A 15027-nucleotide genomic window follows, 5' to 3' on the forward strand; every position below is an offset into this window, starting at 1 on the left:
TGTTTTCATGATGAGGTCTGCCCAACATAATCTATCTGCTATAGAATCTGTCTTCCCAGTAAATGTTGCCATACCGGAGGCTCTCTGTTGGACTCTAATGTTGGAAAATTGGACACTCGAAAGTGGCTGCAGCCAGACTAGGCCTTAGTAACCAGCTGGATCCTTTATCTTGATCACTATGGCTACTCTGTTCAGGAACCTGCTAGCAAAGAAAAAAGGTTGACTCTTGTCTGTGGAATGGTCATCTGCTGGGCTAGCAGGATGCTTAAACATGAGGCTGCAGAGAGCCAAGCAGGCCTTATACTTATCTGGGAAGCCGAGGGGGATAGGCCCCATGTTGGTGCACCAGATGCCAGGCTAGCGTGGGGATGCTTCTTCCCCAGGTACATGCTCTCTGGGTTGGAGAGAACTCAACCGGACTATTCCTGGGCTGCTACTCATTCAGTGACAGGAGAGAGACTCTGGAACTCGTGGCAGCGTGGTAATGCAAAAGGATCTATTGATCAGAGAGCCAATACTTTTATAGGATTAAATCGGAAGTGGCAAGTCGGAAACAGAAATGGCTAGGAAAGGAGGTGGAAAAAGGCAAAAGCAAGCTGGGAAGGTGGAAGCTTCCTTAGCAACTATTGTGAGGGTTTTAACCAGTGGGATTAATGTTACCCTGCAGGCAGAGTGGGTCTCGAGGTAGAAAGAAGATAGATCAATGGGTGGAGATCTTTCAGGCAAAACAATGATTATGTAATAGGCCATAGTGTCAGCAATGCAGGGGGGGCTGGCTTAATGCCTGACAGTCATCCTTTCCAGTGGATTATCCAGTTTCTCTTTAATGTACATTTGTGCACACTCTGCTTATCTGAGCTACATATATTTTCTTTTTTTTTAAATATACTTTTTTATTTTAGAGAGATAAATATATACAGAATGAGACCAGAAAAAAAGAAAGAGAGAAAGAAAGAGACCAGAGCAGTGCTCAGCTCTCATTTATGGAGCTACCAGGGATAGAAGCCGGGACTTTGGAGCCTCAGGCATGATTTTTTTAAAAACTATTATGCTATCTCCCCTGCCCCACATACATTTTCTCACAAAACCCTGTTGTCAAATTTCCAACCTTATTCCTTCCAAGTCTCTGAGGAGGGAGCTAAAATGTTAACTTATTGCCTAAACAAACATGGAGATTTACACTTTCAGTCATCTCTTATTCTCCCCCAAAGTAAATCAGATTGATGCCCCTATTGAGATTTCTTTTTATCACTCTCCTCCAGGACCATATTTGCATAACTGTAGGTGTCCACTCTTAGGTGCTGCTCCCATGTCATGGATAATTGCATATAAAGAGAGATCAAATATTTTCTCTCCCAGAGAACTCCCCATAGGGTCATAGGTGCAAGATGACATGAGGAATCATGAGGAAGAGCCAGAATGCAGCTTCCTTGTATATACCTCTTACACCTCCATCTTCCACTCCACTAGGTAGTAGCATGCACACCTAATTCCATAGCTCAGTGCATTAGACTGCATATATTTGATTATTATTCTGTGGCTTGCTGATCAATAATGGATACCAACACCAACTCATAAACTAATTCTCAAAGGAAACAGGATGGCATGGCTTTCTTTAACATCCCAAGGGTTCATTCACACCGAGACTGATCTAGGAAACTGCTCAAGAGTCAATGCAATAGTTTTATCTTCTAAAAAATACAAGTGCATGTGTAATTACTGGCTCACATTGCCCAAACTGGAGGTAGCTTGCACACTAACCTGGAATGGTTACACTGTCCTCTCTTGCTCTGAGTATCACTCAAAACTGGCAGGCTATCAGCTTACTTACCAAATGATATGGATGAAATGTATCCAAATAAAATAAATTCTGTCCTTGAATCAAAAGAATTCTCTTCACAGACATTGGGCCCTTCACAGGTAGAAAAACACAGATGAAGAAATTTGTTATTAATCATATTAAACATGAGCCAGTTTTCACCAAGATGGAAGATTCCTGAATTTTTGTTTCAGAATTCAAAATTCATGATTCTCTCTCAAAAATATGTGGGAAATGCATTATTCCTATTTTCCAGTGTCAATCAGCATGACACATTTATTATCACTTTACTGGGGAAAAATGATTTACAAGATAATTGCCATTACCTGTGTCCAGACTATCTCCACATAATAGGTATCTGCACGCCACACCCATCACCAACAGACATCTTCCTCCAACCCCCTTCCAACACACTCCACCTCTGATCTTTCAGAGTTCTTTAACCTGTTACAATAAACCATAGTGAGTCTGTCTTGTCCTGTATTTTGTCTTTACTTCTATTTATTTATTTATTTATTTATTTATTTATTTATTTATTTTTTCCTCCTCCAGGGTTATTGCTGGGCTCGGTGCCTGCGCCATGAATCCACTGCTCCTGGAGGTCATTTTTTCCCCCTTTTGTTGCCCTTGTTGTAGCTTCGTTGTGGTTATTATTATTGCCCTTGTTGACGCAATTTGTTGTTGGATAGGACAGAGAGAGATGGAGAGAGGAGGGGAAGACAGAGAAGAGGAGAGAAAGATAGACACCTGCAGACCTGCTTCACCACCTGTGAAGCGACTCCCCTGCAGGTGGGGAGCCGGGGGCTCGAACCGGGATCCTTACGTAGGTCCCTGCGCTTTGCGCCACATGCGCTTAACCCACTGTGCCACCGCCTGACCCCCGTCTTTACTTCTTAAGTTCTACCTATGAGTGAGATCATCCAGTATTCCTTTTTCCTTCTTGCTTATCTCAGTTAACATGGTTCCTCCAAGTCCCATCCAGAAGAACAGCAAAGAGATTTCATAATTTTCTGTGTTGTACCTTGAATACAGTAGCTCTGCATGGTTCCCTTGGGTTAAAAGGCCATCAAACTATCTGTAGATAAGACAATGGCAAAGGCTGGAACTTCACACAGCCCTGCAAGAGGACAGTAGAAGTGCCTTACTAGCCAGCCAGCTGAAAACACACCTATTTGTACAGAAAAATTAAGCACTTACCAAATCAGCAGCTACATACCTTGTGCCAGTAGTTATTTTGATTTGTTCTAGCAGACAAAAAAACATCTGTAATATAGATGAAGCTGGAATTCTTCTTAAGTTGGAAAACTATTCTCCAAGAACTCCCTGCTGAACAGGCCAAGCAGATGAGGCATAGGATACTGATCATCCTTTTATATCATCATATTCTTTATTCGGCCTGGGCAGTATATAAGAGTCTTCTGGGGATTTTCCTCCTTCTTATCTATTTTATATTGGGTACATTGGAGAGACATAATGTCTCTGCTGATGATAAGAACCCTTGAACAGATATAATGTTCTCTGCTTGGCAATGTTTTTCAATAACCTGACATAGTAATTGGATGACTTTGAAAGTAGATTTTGTGGCAGAGGGAATTGCATGTAGACCTTATTAATGTGAATGGTATGGAATGTAGAAGATACTAGATCATAGGGCAAGGAGGAGGGTCACTCAGGTGAGTGTGAGGACCCCCCTGCTCCCTATCACACTGGACTGACTCTAGTGGGAAACGTCACAAGTAGTAGATTAGTGCTACTTTCTCTTTCTCTCTCTCTCTCTCTCTCTCTCTCCTCTTTCACACCTTCTCTTTCTCTTTCTGTCTCTCAACCTCTATTTAAAATTAAATAAAGGCATCAATAGTGGTGAAGTTTTGCAGGCACTGATCCCAGTAATAGCCTGGCAGCAAACATACACACACACAGAGAGAGACAGAGACACACACACAGAGAGAGAGAGAGAGAGAGAGAAAGAAAGAAAAGAAAAGAAAATTTGGATCATTCAACACTTACTCTAATTCCACATCCTTTTTTTAAATCCATTTGGTATATTGAGAACAGAAAACATGAGTGTTCATTTTCTACTTCTTTATAAGAGTTACTGAACCTTTCACATTATTTCATTCAGCACAATACAAAAGCCTTGTAGACAGTTTTTATTTTCGTCTTTTGTTTATGGGTGAGAATTTAATGCCTGGAAGTATAGCAGTCATATGGAACCAGAGAACTAAGGAGGGAGGAGCAAAACAAGAAGCAGACAGAGGTGAGAACTGCATAAACAGGCACTGTTGATTCCCTTCACCAGCTTTATTATTTTTAAATTATTTTTATTTATTTTATTTATTTAATAATGATATACAAGACCATAGAACAAAAGGGGTACAATTCCACACTATTATTTTTTTATTTGCTGGGCTAGAATGGGGGTGCCTCTTCCCAGGCACATACTCTCTGGGTTGGAGAAAACACAACTGGAGCCAGCCTGGGCTACTACTCACTCAGCCACATGAGAGAGATGACTCAAGAATCAAACATGTAGCATGAGGCAATGCAATATCTTTATTGATCCAAGAGCCAAGACTTTTAAAAGGCAGACCCAGAAGTGGCAAGTCAGAAATGGAAATGGCTAGGAAAGGGGTGGAGAAAGGCAAAAGGGGCTGGGAAGGTAGAAATGTCCTTAGCAACTGTTGCAAGGGTTTTAACTGGTAAGATTAATACTACCCTGCAGGCAGGGAGGGTCTTGAGGGTAGAAAAGTTAGATCAAAAGAATGGAATGGGAGGGGATCTTTCAGGCAAAACAATGATTATGTAGATAGGCCATAGTATCAGGAATGCAGGGTGCTTTGTGAGGATCCTCACAATTTCCCGACACCTCCCCCTTTCTTTTTATCTAATGGCCATAGTATCAGGAATGCAAGGTGCTTTGTGAGGCAGGGAGTCGGACAGATGTGCAAACCTTTGGGGTTACTCCTGTCCCTCCTTGCTCAGCCTCTCGGTAGAGAGAGAGACTGACAGGATAGACGCACTCCTCAGGTCAAGCCCTGCCAAGTACTTTGATCATTGGTGGGGCTATAAACTGATATGATATTTGAAAAATAGTCCAAAGAATTAGAAATTTCTAAATATAATGATTCTACACCTAGATGCTTGGCATTGAAAATACTTAAAAATAGTTGCAAATGTTGCAGGGTTGGGTGGTGACACACCCAATTAAGTGCACAGATTACCATGTGCAAAGGACTGGGTTTGAACCCTTGATCTCTATCTATGGGTCGGGGAGGGGCACTTCAAAGCAGTGAAGCAGGTCTGCATTTGTCTCTGTTTCTCCCTCTCCTCTCAATTTCTCTCTGTCTTATCAAATATAGTAGAAAAAAATGGATACCAGGAGTAGTGGGTAGTGGATTCATAGTGCCAGCATTGAGCCCCAGCAATTACCGTAGTGGCAAAAAAAAAAGACTACAAAATATTAAAAACAAAGGTGTCAATAGTGATGATATGTATAATAATGAAGATTTGGAAACAACAGAAATGTCCAACAGCCAGAAATGTTTAACCATATTATGGTGATTTTGCTGAGATGTATCAAATACTACAGTGATAGAAAACATATAATGGTATGGAAAATATATAATCTGAAGGGACATGCTGATTACCTAATGGTACATAGGTCAGGAATGAAAATGCCACGTAAAAGTTGGACATTTTACTGAAATGTTAGCACTGTTAATGATGAGGTTATAAGATGACAGGTGACTTTTTAAAAATTTCTTTATTGGGGGATTTTTTGCAGTCAACAGTAAATACAATAATTTGTACATACATAAAACTTCTCAGTTTTCCACATGAAAATACAAACCCCACTAGGTCCTCTGCATCATGTTCCAGGACCTAAACTCTCCCTCCAACCCAAACTCACCCCAGAATCTTTTACTTTGGTGCAATACACTAACTCCAGTTTAAATTCTACTTAAATGTTTTCTCTTCTTATCTTGTTTCTCAACTCTGCCTGTGAGTAAGTTCATCCAATATTCATTCTTCTGTTTATAACTTATCTCATTTAACATTATTTCTTCAAGCTCCATCCAAGATGGGCTAAAAACAGTGAAATCACCCTTTTAAACAGGTAAAATTTTAGCTGCAATTAACAGAAAGCCTACCCTGCTACAACAAAATGAACTTTTTTTTTCTTTTTAATTTTTATTTATAAAATGAAAATACTGAAAAGACCGAAAATTAAGAGGGGTTCATTTCCACACAATTCCCACTACCAGAACTCCATATCCCATCCCCTTCCTTGATAGCTTTCCTATTCTTTTTTCCTCTGAGAGTATGGACCCAGGATCATTATGGGGTGCAGAAAATGGAAGGTCTGACTTCTGTAATTGCTTCTCTGCTGAACATGGGCATTGGTAGTTCTTTTTTCTATTTTTTCCTTATTTTATTTTATTTTTAGGAAGTTCTATCCATACTCCCAGCATGTGTTTCTCTTTGGGGCAGGGCTCTGGGGGAAGTGGGGCTCCAGGACACATTGGTAGGGTCATCTACCCAGGGAACTCAGGTTGGCATCATGGTAGCATCTGGAACCTGGTGACTGAAAGAGTTAAGACACAAAGAACAAATTGTTCACTAATCATGAGCCTAATGAACTTGATGAAGGCAATGAACCTAATGAAGGCAAGAATATTGCAGATGAAGATTTGAGGTCTCTGTTTTGGAAAAAGCTAGTAGGTCTATTTTAGGTATATTTCAAGGGGCCCATGACTTATATTAGTTTTTGTCTGAGCCTGACATCTAATATGCAGGTGGACCTAAGTTATTGTCTGGGGAAATGGTGGTCATAGTTGGAAAAAGGGCTGGAAAGCTGGATCAGGGGAGAGAAAAGCTCCCAAATATAGGAAAAGTGTATAAATATTGTTAACTGTAAACCACATTGATCTGATCTGGGGCCCATATCAGCACAGGAGCCTATGCACCCTCTGCATCCCTGTAGGTCTGAGCTCACATTCCATTGTCATGGCTAAACATACCAGGCTGCACTAATTCCAGGTGCCATCTTCCTCAGGTGATAAGTAGAGTATGTTGTCCAATCTCCTTTTGAAGAATGGAACATTCCCTACCATTGTTGATCCACATTGAGGTCAAAGTCCTATGCAGGCCCACAAAATGAACTCTTCACAGAACTTCTAAGTCCTGGGCAGACTAAGACTCAGACACAAAAAGGGGCTGTGGAACAATTCATACCCACGGGCCCACCAGTGGTCCCACAGCCTCAAGAAGAGATCCTGGAAATGGACACTCCTTCACACTTTCACACCTTCCCTCCTCCTGTTAGCCTACTCTAGCTGGCCTGCTAGATTTCTGGTATGTCTTTGCAGTCTTTGGTGCAGAAATAAGATTGCTTTAGTAATTAAAATAAGGGGGAGAGGGTATGATTCAGTATCATCACTGAAACTCCAGGTCCTCAGACTGAGCTTCGTTTTCAAGTTAAGGTAAGTTCATCTCACAGTTTTATCAACTATTCCCTGAAGAGATCCACTTACAATCTAAAGAGACCATTTACTGGAGTAAAACAAGCCTTATTCTCTGGCAGGAAGAATGGGAGAAAGGAACTCATCAGGCAGAGATGAGCAATAATATCTTCTACTACTATTTTAATGTTTTCAAAGTAGTTTATTGCTTCTAATTTTTTGGAAAATAATCCATTCCATTTTAGAAAACTTGGAAAACAATGTCTATCAAAAAAAAAAAAACACGTGATTTATTATATGAAAGAAACACTGAAGAAATAATCATTAACATTAAATATAAACTATACAGGCTATTTTACATGTCTATTATTTCAATGATACAATTTTGCACTTCCCCAAAATATGTGTTAATACATCTCAGTTACCACCAAAATGCTTCTCTCCTTGCTTGGCAGGACACAGAATCCCTCCAACCCTTAAGATCTTTGCCATCCTTCCCTCTGAGTAACTTTATTTGAAGACCTAGCATTTATTTATGCTATTCTTGCCTTTTTCCCCCTGCATTACTTCCTATAGCCCTTGTATGAGTAAGATCATACAGAATTTGTCTTCCTTCTGATTTAGTTCACTTAGCATGATATACTCCCACTTCCATCCACATTGTAGTAAAAGAAAATATTTCAACTTTTCTTAAAAACTGAGTAGTATTCCCTATTTTAATAAACAGTATTTTGTCAGTGGACACATTCTGGCCTCCAAATTCTGGCTATTGTAAACAGTGCTGAATGAACATAGGTGTCCAGATAACTTTGGATTCCAGGTATGCATGAATGGCTCAGCATATCCAAGCCAAATAATGTAATATACCACACCAATGAAAGAAAAGATAACAACCATATGATGGTTTGAGGTGACCCCAAAATGGTTATGCAAAAAGACTTTGATGCCAGAAGTTCTAAGGTCCCAGGTTCAATCAATCACCTGTGCTCTGGTGAACAGTGAACAGTGCTCTGGTCTCTCTGTCCCTGTATCTTGCTCTCTGTGTTTCTCTCTTTCTATCTCTTTATAACAAATCAAATATTTAAAAAAAAACATATGATCACATCAGTAAATACAGATAAAGCAAGAAAATATTTGATGGAATTCAATACTCAGTCATGATAAACACTATCAACAAAATAGGCACAGAAAGAGCCTTACTCATACCCTAGTAAAGGTGATTTGTGACAAACCTATAGCTAAAATCTGTTGGGCCTTAAAGCCAGCTCCCCCTGCTCTGCTCTATTGCTGACACTATAGTCTATTTACATAATAATTATTTTGCCTGAAAGATCCCCTCAGGGTATTGCTAATTCAGTTAAAAACCATCACAAACAGTTGCTAAGGATGCTTCCACCTTCCCAGCATGCCTTTTGCCTCTCTCCACCCCCTTTCCTAGCCATTTCTGTTTCCAACTTGCCAATTCCTGTTTTTACCCTATAAAGCCTGCTGCTGTTCCAGTTTCACTCTCTTTTTTTTCTGCATCCCGACCTGGAGAAGGGCTTGTGTGCATAGTGGGAGGCAGCCATTTTGCTAGCTCCATGTGGCCTAAACCCACAGTGCTTGCATCCAACTCGGAAGTGCCCACGTGAATAAAGATTTGCATTCCTTCTCTGTCATGAGTTCCTGGTCTCTTCCCTCTCCTGCGAAGTCACCTGACAAACATCAAATACCTTTGAAACTTTTTTCTCTAAAATAATGACAAGCCAAAGATGGGCATTCTCACCACTAACATTTAACAAAATAATTCCTAGTCATTGCAGTGAGGCAAGAAAAAGCTGAATATGGGCCCCATATCAAATTGATGGGGTTTACAGTCAACAATATTTATATACCTTTCCCATATTTGGGAGTTACTCTTTCCTGATCCAGCTTTCTAGCCTTTTTTGTAGCCATGACATCATCTTTCCAGACAATAACTTGGGTCCACCTCCATATCAGATGTCAGGCTCAGGAAAAAACTATTGTAAGTCATGGACCCTTTGGAATATTACTAAAATAGGCCTACTAGCTATCTTCAAAACAAGAGACCCCAAATATTCATCTGCAATATTCCAGCCTTTAGGTTCATGATTAGTCAACAATTTGTTCAGCTTTATATCTTATCTCTTTTTTCATCCACCAGGTTCCAGATGCTACCACTATGGCAATCTGACTTCCAATGACCCCACCGATGTGTCCTGGAGCCAAACTTCCCCAGAGTCCTGCCCCACTAGGGAAAGAGAGAGACAGGCTGGCAGTATGGATCAAGCTGCCAATGCCCATGTTTAGCAGGGAAGCAATTACAGAAACCAGACCTTCCACCTTCTGCACCCCATAATGCCCCTGGCTCCATACTCCCAGAGGGTTAAAGAATAGGGAAGCTATTAAGGGAACAGTTGGGATGCAGAGTTCTTATTATGGGAATTGTGTGGAGTTGTACCCATCTTAATCTATGGTTTCCTTTTTATAAATAAATTTTTTTAAAAAGAAGACATTATAATAAATGCAAAAGAAACAAAAGAAGATGAGATTTTGTAGAGAATATTATAATTAACATGGAAGTCATGAAAGATTTTACAGAAAATATTTGAGAAACAATAAACCCATACAGTAGAGTAGCACAATAAAAATTAACATATAGAAATCATTGGCACTTTTATATACTTAAGCTCTGAACTAAGAATAAAATAAATTCAGAAGACTATTTCATTTAAAATGGCATCACTGAAATAAGTTTATAACAAAGGAAGTAAAAGGCTTATACACTGAAAGTTATAAGTTCTTATGAAAAGAAATAGAGGATACAAGGAAATGTAAAAAATTCTCATGGCCATGGAGTGGAAGAATTAATGTTGTTAAAATTATCATCCTATAGAAAGCATCATAAATTATTAATGCAATCTCATAAAAGTACCAGTAGCATTATTTAAAGTAATTGAATAGACATTACTGAAATTGGTTTGGAACCACAAAAGAACTTGACTTACAGAAATAGTCCCAACTAAAGAATAAGCATGGCAAAATCATATTTCCTGACTTTTACTGATAGTACTAAACTACAGTACTCAAAACAGTGTGGTATTTGGAAAAAAAGATCAGTGGAACAGAATTAAGAATCCAGGAATACACATTCATATACACAGACAGCTAATTTATCTCAAAGTAACCAAGAGCATAAAATGGGGAAAGAACTTTTTACAATAAATATTGTTAAGAAAATTGGACTTCATGCGAAAGAAACTGGATTACTGTCTCACACCACACACTAAAGTTAGTTCAAATGAACCAAAGATTTATATCTAAAGCCCAAAGTCATAAAATATATTGAAAGAAATATCTTCTAAGTCTCAAGCCCAATAGCAAGAAAAACAAAAGAAAAGAACCTACTGGGACTAAATCCTGATGAAAAGCTTCTGCATAACATAAGGCACCATCATCAAAACAGATAGATAACCCAAAGACATGGAAAAGATGTTGACATGCTGCATTACAGACAAAGGACTAATAACCAAGATATATAAAGAACTCACAAAGTCCAACAACAATAACAATCAAACAACCTCATTAAGAAATGGGAAAAAGAACTGAACAGACACTTCTCCAAAGATGATATTCAGATAAGTAGCAGGCCTATGAAAATAAAAATGCTTAGGGACTGGAGAGATAGCACAATGATTAAGCAAAAGACTTATGCCTGTGGTTCTGAGAAAGCCCTTGATAGTGTTTCACAAGTACTGAAAACCTTCAAAATCTAAGATCCAGGAAGCACTTGAAAAGAAGCGTATCTTATGGATGCAAGCCAACTTAAAGGTCGTGACTTAAACAAAAGGCTTTCTGGACATTGGCGAATCCTGTGTGTAAGATACAAGGGGTGGATGTTCCATGTTCTTATGCTTGGACCCTAAAATATATTTTCAGAGAAAACTAGAAAATCAAGCATCATTTCCACATGGGGAACAGAAAAGAAAAGAAGGGAAGGAAAGATAGATGGTCACTAGGAGTGGTTTCTTAGTGCTCGTGCTGAGTCCCAGTGATAACCCTAGTGGTATTAACAATAATAATAAATAATAAAAAAGAAAAAATGCCCAAAATTAAATTTATTAGAGAAATACAAATCCAGAAAACAAGGAGATAAGCCACTTCACACTTTTAAGAATATCATAGATCAATAAGGAAAGAAACAACAAGTACAAAATAAAATAATAACAAAACCCTCTATACTGTTGTAGAAATGTAAATTGGTCTAGACCCCATGTGAAACAATATAAAGATTCCTCACTTTATTAAAAATAGACCTACAAAACAATACAAGAACTCCTCTCCTACATAACCATCCAAACAACATAAAAACACTTGTCCAAAGAGATATATGTTCCTTTTCATATCTATGTTCACTACAACACTTTTTGTAATAGCCAAAATTTGAATGTAACCTAAATGTCCAATGACAGACGAGTGGTTCAGGAAGTTGTGGTATACAATACAATAGAATATTACACAGCTGTAAGAATTGCTACAATATGGATAGACACTGGAGTCATATTTACTAAGTCAGAAGGAAGAGGATGAATATTAAATGATTTCACTCATTGGTGGGATATTAAAAACAAAAAAAGTCATTAACTAGTTATGTTAATTGGTGATGCTAACTAGTTATGTTCTGTTGCAATGGACACAAAGACTCTTTTTTTTTTTTTCACAAAGACTCTTAAGAGAGAGGTGGACAGGTTTCAGATGCTACCATGATGCCAACCTGACAGCCCTAGGCAGATGACCCCACCAATGTATCCTGGAGTCCCACTTCTCCAGAGCCTTGCCCCACTAGGGAAAGAGACAGACAGACTGGGAGTATGGATCGACCTGCCAATGCCCATCTGCTGGTATCTTCTAATTCTGCTTTTAAAAACCCCTTCTGTTTCATTTGGTTTAAATCCCCCCTGCTTAACACTGCATTCTATTTACATAACCACTGTATTCTATTTACATAACCACTGCCGTCTATTTACATAAATCACTTTTACATTTACATAAAGCACCACCTTCCCTCCAGGGCATTGGTGGTTTAGTGGTAGAATTCTCACCTGCTCCACCCCCTCTCCTTGTCACACCCCGATCCTCTCCTTGTCACACCCTGATTTTCACCAGTTACTTTTCTCTCCACCCTCTCTGCGTCACATCCTGTTCACACCCTACTTGGGAAGTATATATAAAGACAACATTTTTCATTTTAGTTAGTTGTTAGATTAGTCTAGCTTGGTATAGATTGTGCTGCTTCCTGCATGAATAAAGAGATACTGTGTACAGCTCAACCATGAGTCCCTGGTCGTCTGTCTCCCGTCAGTGAAGCTCAGCCCGACACCCATCCATGTTCAGTGGAGAAACAATTACAGAAGACAGGCCTTACATCTTCTGCACCCCATAATGACCCTGGGTCCATACTCCCAGAGGGATAAAGAGTAGGAGAACTTTCAAGAGAAGGGATGGGAAACGGAGTTCTGGTGGTAGGAACTGTGTGGAAATGTACCCCTCTTATCCTGTGGTCTTGTCAATATTTCCATTTTATAAGTAAAAATTTAAAAAAAGAGTGAGGTGGAGTATGCTGATGTAGAGAAAGGTGAGGACCCAGTGTGTTATGCTAGAGGAAAATAAAAAGGTGGTCGAAGGTATGGCATGAGGACACATACCATGTGGAGTGGAGAAACTACACCTGTGATGACAACCTTGCAAATCATCATTTCCTCCAATAAGGTCACTTTTTGAAAATCCCAGTGAGCTCTGTTGGGACCCAGGTCTTACAGCAGAGGCTGAAAATTGCAATAATAAAACTACAAGTTTTTTTCTAAAAAGTGATTTTGAAATACGAAAGGTCTTAGAAGGAATAAAGCACCATAAAATTTTACACATGTACCAACAACTGTGTTTACTGTTGACTATAAACTATTAATCCTCCCAATAAAAAAATCAAATCATAGAAATGAAACAAGCCAAAAAGAATATGATTCTGATATATATGAAGACTTTAATTGAATCAACATATAATCAATACAGATAGGTGGTTGATTTTTTTTTAAGCCCTGAAAAATTTATGGGTTAAATCAGTATACTTGAAATGATTTTTTTCTTCCTCTCTCTCTCGCTCTCTCTCTCTCCTCTCTCTCTCTTTGCTTCATAGGAGCTTCACAAATGTATACTTTCATGACTCCCAAGTCAGCATTTTTATTCACATGAAGACAGACAGTGGGTGAGATAAGCCACAGTGTCACAGCTTGCACTGGTGCTGTAGCACTCTTCTCATGGTGCTGGGTCTTGAATGTGGGCCGTACAAACTAGGTAGCATGTCATACACCACAGGCTATCTTCTGGCACCCTGAAATTATTATAAAAAGCACGATCCCAATGAAATCACTAGGATACTTGACACTAATGGTTAAAGATTACATAAAGCATGTGGGCATACAGTCCTTCAGTTAAAATGATGACACCACTTTTTTGTGGGGTTAAATCAAATATATTTAATTTTGGCATAATATTGATTTATTATATACTCATATTTTAAAACTGTACTTTTAGGGGGCTTAATAAACCACCGAAGAACTCAAAATAGTGTCCTAGAAGCATGCTTTTGCTCCATACACCGTGCTGTCATTGCACTGAAGGCAGTGAATTCCATCACGGGGGTTGTAAGATCCAGGGCTGCAGATCACTGTGGAGAAACAATAAATTAAAAAGTTAAAGTTTTCTAAAGTGTCACACAAGATAACTTTACATAGAGAACACAATTTCAAAGATGCTGTTTTCTACTGTGAGTGTGTGTGTGTTAAAGTAACATGGGTTTAGAACAAAGTTTTCTGATATATACTCTTATAAATTAACATGTATACAATTTAATTGTAACAAAATGCATGTAATGAAAATAAAAAATTTAATCATTTCAATGTTTCCATTTCACTATTATTGTACAGCCAAACCTTTTGTGAGAATAAAAATGAAGAAAGATATCCATCCTCATTAAACATCTCCTATCTACTCATTCCTAATCCCCACCAGACATCATGCTATTTGTTTCTGAGTTTGACTGTCTCATATACTTCACATATGTGGAACAGTTTAACTTTTAGCAACGGTTCTTCCTTCAAATAATACTTGACCTAAAACAGCTTTTCTGATCACAGATGTTGAATTTAGCATGCAGCAGGGTCAATCTGTAAGTTAAAGCACAAGTCATAGAAGTCAAGACCATAGAAAGCTGTACAAGTACTACGCGCTAACCAGTTGTGCCACAGGAGCTCTAAGAAAGCTATGTACTACCAGGTATCCTGTAATAGCCACATGTGACGTGTAAATACAGTCCCCACAAGAGACCAGCAGCTTATTTCTTATAGTTTCCCTATTTTAAGTCTAATGTCTTTAACTACTCATGTATGATTTTGGAAAAAATATTCAACCTAGTTTCACTCTGTTCAAGTATCAATAACATGAGGATAATTTATGTTACAAATATACTTATTAGGGCTATGTCTTTAGGACAATAAATAAAGAACAAGAAAAAAATCACAAATAGCTCTAATTACTTAACACTAGGGTTCTAGGAAATTGTGATACTTGATCCTATCATTCACTTGTAGAGTAGGTACAAAGCATCCAAATTCATACTATTATTGTAAGACTTTAAATTAGATTAGATGAAAAACATCCATTGTGCCATAGGTTCTTTTTCTCTATTTT

The 15027-nt window shown here is 38.6% G+C and overlaps 1 protein-coding gene across 1 annotated transcript in view; it reads right to left on the bottom strand.

The window, feature by feature from the left end:
• Positions 1–13360: 13360 nt before the first annotated feature.
• The window catches only part of ZPBP (zona pellucida binding protein), a 47284-nt gene continuing 45617 nt past the window's right edge, over positions 13361–15027 (bottom strand). The window contains exon 8 of the mRNA XM_007528150.2: positions 13361–14005. Within this exon, the coding sequence (XP_007528212.1) occupies positions 13911–14005 (95 nt within the window). The 3' untranslated portion in view covers positions 13361–13910. The remainder of the gene's footprint in view (positions 14006–15027) is intronic.

The sequence above is a fragment of the Erinaceus europaeus genome, chromosome 14 (genome assembly GCF_950295315.1).
Source record: "Erinaceus europaeus chromosome 14, mEriEur2.1, whole genome shotgun sequence".
Lineage (NCBI taxonomy): Eukaryota > Metazoa > Chordata > Mammalia > Eulipotyphla > Erinaceidae > Erinaceus > Erinaceus europaeus.